Genomic DNA, 6,141 nt, shown 5'->3' on the forward strand with positions numbered 1-6,141 from the left:
CCTCCAGGTTGATGTAACTTAATGGCGACTCTTCGTAATCTGTAACTGTTGCAGTCTTACACAAGACTGGACGCTGGAACTAACCTTTGATGATTCAATGATGGCCAATAATTATGGACATGGAATTCTTGCTGTCTGCACAGATTGGTATCTGAGCAACCAAGATTGGTTACTCACAGATTTTCTGCGAGCCCGGAATCACCCTTAAACAGAACCATTACGCCCTGCCCACTTGGTAAAAGCATGATACTTATCAGAACTCTCGAGCTTTCAGTAGATACGAGTGTAGTAATTCCGGTGGCAGGGAAATCTTTGACCTCGCTAGAATTACTGTTATTAATCCGAAGTATGTGAACTTGTGGGTTTTAGCGAACGAGGACAGAAGCGACTGTCAGTGATATCGATGCTCGCAAACTCAGTTTGACATTTGAGAAGGATCTCACTCACCGCAACAGAATTTAAGTTCAAATGGATTTCAGCTCTGGCAGCTAGTAATATACAATACTATCAAGGTGATGGTGAGTTTCATGCACATATAACATGTGCAGAGATCATGCAGCTATGTAAAGTGAAACCTTCTACGCAAGACTTTGCCGAGGTCATTTCCACTCGACAAAGCTCTGCTGATGCAAGGCTTGTCAACTACTTAAGAACTAATGAATAGATCCTAGTGCCGGACAAAATGCTCTGCAATCAGGTTAGTGACAAGCAAGGTATTATCATGTAAACCTGCAGCACTGAATCAGCTGGGATTGCAAGCACTTGTACCAGAGCAGTGGATGATTAACTCATGACCCCAGCAATGGCTATGACAAGATCTGGATTGCTCAGGAATCCCAGCCCTTTTGAGCTAGAATTAGACAACGTAATATCCAAAACACATGCTCACCTCATGATGGTTAACACTCCACTGATGTAATTACATTGCAACAGCCATAACTTCAGAGTATGTGTGTAACTAACTCTAGTCAATGAGCTTGAGAAGAGCAAGGACAGGGCAAAGAAGTTTCTCAGAGAGAAGCATAGTCAATGATACAGCCTGCACGACTATTTAACACAATATTCCAGTACAGAGGAGCGAACTAATCATATTAACTATCATAGAACAGCAAAATTGATTCAAAGCAAGACATGAGTGCACAATCAACTCTGAGAAAGACATCGCACAACCAATTTCGAGGAACGCGTGTCATATTTATTGCAATAATAAAAATCAAAAAAGACGAGGCTCAACAATTTAGTTGCAGCACTTTGATTACACAATTGGTCAACAAGGGGGCCATTAGAGAGCAGCCTCCGGGTGAGGTCTCGCACTAGCTCCATCCATCTCTATTGAATAGAATTATCATAAACCACGGCGCATGATAGTGCAGTGAAAATAATAAGGTGTTCTCGATCTCTTTTCTCAATCCGTCTCTTTGTCACAATTTCCGATCAGAATCTTCTCAAGTTCCATGAAATGCTAGCAGCACCATCCAATGCACAAGGAGGCGTGTCTTTACAAAAGTCGGGCTAGGTTTGTGCAAGCCTGAAGAAGAAGACAAGATTGCCAATTGAACCCAGGGGGGATGGGCCATTGACAACCAAGTTCGAAAATCCTAGTTATGTACGTGAACTGGTAATTAAGCATACTCTAAATATAGTCCAATGGAAGTATGCATACACGGCAAAAAAATAAGGAGTCGTCCGCATCGAATCTGGTCAATTGAGGCTAGAGTACGCTTGCAAAATTATCGTAGTAGGAGGAGGTTGCGGGACGGGTTATGTCCTATGGTGTCCAATCTTCAAAAACGCCGACAGCAAAAACCTTGCCGGAAGGTCTTCAATCAAAATCGGCTGCAAGGGATTAATTCTCTTCACTGCAGCTACTAATCCTCGATCGAGTCATCATCAGCACATCATAACCAACCGAATAAATCTACATGATACACTACTTGATACACTGCAGGATTGCTTATTCTAAGAATGAATTGCCAGAATTTTTGGTGTTTTCTTCGCAAGCTAGAAGTACTTCAGCCCTGTACAGAGATTCAAGGCCACGAAAGACTTAGCTTCGGAGGATTCAGGACGCTCCCACGCCAAGGAAATCGATAAATGGAACCGGTGCAGAGTCGGGGCTACTCTGTGAAGGCTCTACTTCGGAGAACTCAATATCGTCAGACTTCTCACAAGTCCCCCACGAATTCGATCCCAGCTTCTTAGAATTAGAAATGTCCTTACGCAACCTTTCCCGCAACTGTTGCTGGGCTTGCCCAGCCAGAGGTAAGAGCATCCAGTTGCCGAGCTCTTTGGTTGTGTCCTGCCTGGAGAAAGCTGGCGCAATTCGAAGAGAAGGACTGGCCTCACGCTGGTGTCCACTTCGGCCCAGACTAAGCTGTTTTTGCATCTCGGAGCGGCAGGAGACGTTGGAGTAGGATTTGTAAAGCTCATCGCCCTTGTCGCCATTAGTCGGGTTGTTGCCGAATGGGTTGGGAAGAGAGGGTCCGCCCCACCGACCGGCGTACAGGCTTCCTTGGAAGGTCGTCTTCAACCCCACAAAGGGACTTTCCGGGGTTTGCAAGTGGAGGGAGCCTTTCTCCGCCCGCGCCTCTGCCACCCGTGTTAGATGCTCGGAATTGATCGAGATGTCCATGGCATTGCTCAGCAGCGCCTGTTGGTGCTTCTCAGAACTGCATGACCCTGGTAGGTAGGCTGGCTTCGAGCCTGCACACCGAGAAAACCCATCCCTTTGTTTGAGATAAGTGCAATTGAGAAATTGATTCCAACTAGACGAAAGCATAGGTATCGAAGCATGGTCGTCTCCCAGACTAAACCTGTGTACCATACTGGACCTTTGCGTTACACTCGTCATCCATTGATTGGCTTTGCGTCATGAGATAATTCTAACTGCATGAACAGCAATAGAAGAATTGAAGAGGTCTAGCTGAAAGAATGCACCTCCAATAGCCCCTCCTAAATTTGGGAGCAGGGAGGGAGCCATCAGTGGCACGCTTCCCCCGCTGGAAAACTTCGGCGATAAGCTGGACGTTTCACAAAGATTGCTACCCACACCGGAGACTTGTTGCAAATTGCTGCTCGAGACTTGCGGATTAGTAAAGGTGCTAGGAAGTGAGGTCGGTGATCGGCTTCCGGAAAGAGAAGCGCGGGGTTTGGCGAGCGCATCACCTGAACCATCACAAGCTTCGACGGATTGTTCCCCTGACAGAGCGTATTTTTCAATCCACGCTGTGAGGGAGTCCGTGGAGCCGTGTTGGTGGTTGCCACCTGAGTTGGAGGACCGCAGCTTGCCTCTGCGATTCACCTGTGTTTTTCGGCGACCGTAGACACGAGAGCGCTCACGGAACTTTCTCGCCATGACGACGTGCCAATGGTTCTTGACGGCGTTGTCCGTGCGGCCGGGAAAGAGGCGCGCGATCATGGCCCATTTGTTGCCGTGGAATCGGTGCGCTGCAAGGAGACGGTCCTCCTCCTCCTCTGTAAACGGACGCCGGTTGATGCGAGGATCCAGCTGATTGAACCACCGCAGCCTGCAGCTTTTCCCTGCACGGACAAACCAGGGAGGGGTTACTCATGTTTCGGCCGACCTATACACTTCAGATGCAACAGTCTTACTCGAGCCTCGAACTTGTCATCGACATAAACATCAGACAATAAACAGACTCATTAAGTGCCTAATGTTCGCTTGCAGACGCTACATTAAAGCCAATCCAATGTGACATATTAACCTCAGATTGTTGAACCGAAGACACGAGACTTAGGTTGTGTTCTAGAAGGCACACCTCTAAGGTCCCTATTCCAGAGTTGCCAGATATTTCTAGGATATCTGATGTTCAGTTCCAGATTCCGATCCGATACACAATGAAAATTTCCACGGCTTCACGGAGGAACGACCACTAGTAACTTCAACAGGGACTCACAAGCACCTCACAGTCCGTGTATAGTGCTCAGTTGTGGACTAAGATCCAGACATTTGGTGGGATTGTTACCTGATCGGCCTTGAAGCTTTTCGGCAATCAGATTCCAGTTCTGAGGACCATACTGTGAAACAAGCTCCCTCAACTTATCGTCCTCCGCAGGACGCCAGTGTCCGCGGGGGCATAGCTTCGACTGCACACTCTCCCCATCCTTGCTCAGAAAACTTTCCATATCTTCGTTAGACTCCTTCATGTCATCCTCGATGCTCCCGTTCTCCATGTCGTCGTCGCTAGAGAGCTTAAGCCCCGAGGAGCTTTCCACGGACTGCAGACACCACGCGCGTTCGTCGGTGGCCATGATCCCTAGTGCTTGGAAGGGGATGGACTTGCTAGCGGGCGTATCGGACCCCGAGATAGAAGTTCGCTCGCCGTCTGTGGTCGCAGTCTCGGCGGACGAAAATGCTCTGAAACTGGGTCCACGGACTGCGTCTTTGAAGAGCACCAAATTCTGCGGCCACTGGCTCAAGCTGTGCGCAACCTTGCCCGAGGAGAATTGCATCCTTTCAGTTTCCTCTGCAAAGCTGTGACTGAGGCCCATGACCTTGGTCGCGCCGGCGGACCATGAGTTCCCCCTATCCTCCATTGTCACCATTATGATTGATTGTTCCTACTGAGACGACTGGTAAGTTATCGACGTTGACGTTGCCAACTGACAGAAGAGAGAGAGCATACCCGATACATAAAATTTCGTCTCTGAATTCGTGATGTTCACCGACATGCCAAAATCTATCTAAAGAACCATGGTTATTAATCAACGCTTCGTGTAATGTGACGAAGGTGGAATCCCAGTGGACTTGAGAATCAATCGCAAGGCCCTCTTAGTGTCGAATAAAAAACCTGAGCCTGTCCACAAACAACCGATGGTACAAACGGCCCAGGCTTCAATTCATGCAAGCTCTATAAACCCACAATGAAGGTACCGGTGGTTACGTTGTTCACTCATCTCCCAACCCCTTCCAAAAACTCTGGAATCCAGTTTGTAAGAAAGCACTTGATAAATGCATGCATGCGCGTCATTACCGCAGCTTGATTTCTCCAAAACTCAGGGAAGCCGTCTCTAATCCAGTTTGTGAACCTTCCACCTTCTTCTTCTTCTCCTTCTATGTGTACACGAGGAGATCGTCACTCTACAAGCTCTAAACAGTACAAGGGACTCATATACATCATCTGTACCACGGGATCGTCTTCACAGATATCCAAGGTAAAGAATGTGTTCAAATCCAGCACACTTTTTCCTGAGAGTGAAAATGCATTGCCTACCCTGCCGCTGTTTATTCTGTTCAATACCACGCTGCCATCGCTGGTGCAGCTTAAGTATCTCACAGGCCGAAGAGACCGATAAAATGAAGATCACCAACCGGGCCGAAGTACCCGGTACTTGAATTCAAGTAAACCTCACGAAGAGCGCGGTGGTTGTACGCTAGAATTTCTGAGAAACCGTCTGGCCTGCTTTCCATTTGCACGAGTCCTAGAATGATGCCTCTTTAAGCCCACAACATCTACCGCTGCAGGCGGCGTCTGGTCTGTAACGGAATGGTCTCAGCTCAACAGCTTAATGAAGCGAAAAGCTTGCGGTATTACTCTAGTCACGCTATACTAAGCGAGAGCTTCTGGTGAGGATCAGAGCTTAGATAGGACAAGTCGGGGTGGAACTGAGAGCTGGGAGGAGGGGCATGAGAGCGAACGCAAGAGCAACTGGGGCGCCGGTACAAGTACCAGCAGCGTCATCAACCAAGCAGCGGCAAGCTTACACAACCCACAGTCCCGAAGTGAAACGACGACAAGGGCACACCAATGAATAGAAAAAGTCTGACATCGCGAGGCGCTGGAATCAAGTGAAATTCTAATAAAAGCTTGATGGTTTCGATACTAGGATCCGGGCGGGTAGCCTGAGTTTGTTTGACACACGGTAAAAGCTGAACAGTGGAAGATGAAAAGAGGGTCGAGCGAAAGAGAAATGATCAGGCTCCAGCTTTGCCGAGCCAATGGAAAATTCCATCTCAAACGGATGAGCAAAGTGAAGCACAGCTCACAGACCCTCCGTGTAAGGGATTGCGAGGAGCTTGCGCAATCTAAGGGCTTGGGGCGATGCTCTCGAGAGGTGAATCCAAACTCCCATATCTCAACGTGCACTCCGCACTGCAAGGTTCGGGTGTTTGCCTTCAAT

At 48.2% G+C, this 6,141-nt stretch overlaps 1 protein-coding gene across 1 annotated transcript; it reads right to left on the reverse strand.

Annotated features, from left to right (window-relative positions):
- Window positions 1–1,173: 1,173 nt before the first annotated feature.
- On the reverse strand, window positions 1,174–5,894 carry LOC112288463 (uncharacterized). Its single transcript, XM_024532654.3, has 3 exons — window positions 3,987–5,894; window positions 2,938–3,540; window positions 1,174–2,703 (listed from the first exon to the last, which is right to left on the reverse strand). Exons 1-3 carry the CDS (start codon window positions 4,564–4,566, stop codon window positions 2,063–2,065), a joined length of 1,824 nt encoding a protein of 607 aa, XP_024388422.1. The 5' UTR covers window positions 4,567–5,894; the 3' UTR covers window positions 1,174–2,062.
- Between the last annotated feature and the right edge of the window lie 247 nt (window positions 5,895–6,141).

The sequence above is a fragment of the Physcomitrium patens genome, chromosome 1 (assembly GCF_059467195.1).
Source record: "Physcomitrium patens ecotype Gransden chromosome 1, ASM5946719v1, whole genome shotgun sequence".
Lineage (NCBI taxonomy): Eukaryota > Viridiplantae > Streptophyta > Bryopsida > Funariales > Funariaceae > Physcomitrium > Physcomitrium patens.

Coding starts and splice junctions, on each gene's coding strand:
- LOC112288463 (XM_024532654.3), bottom strand. CDS start 4,566: ATGGTGACAATGGAGGATAGGGGGAACTCATGGTCCGCCGGCGCGACC. Junction 3,541..3,986: donor AAAGCTTCAAGGCCGATCAG/GTAACAATCCCA, acceptor TTGTCCGTGCAG/GGAAAAGCTGCAGGCTGCGG. Junction 2,704..2,937: donor TTTAGGAGGGGCTATTGGAG/GTGCATTCTTTC, acceptor CTCGGTGTGCAG/GCTCGAAGCCAGCCTACCTA.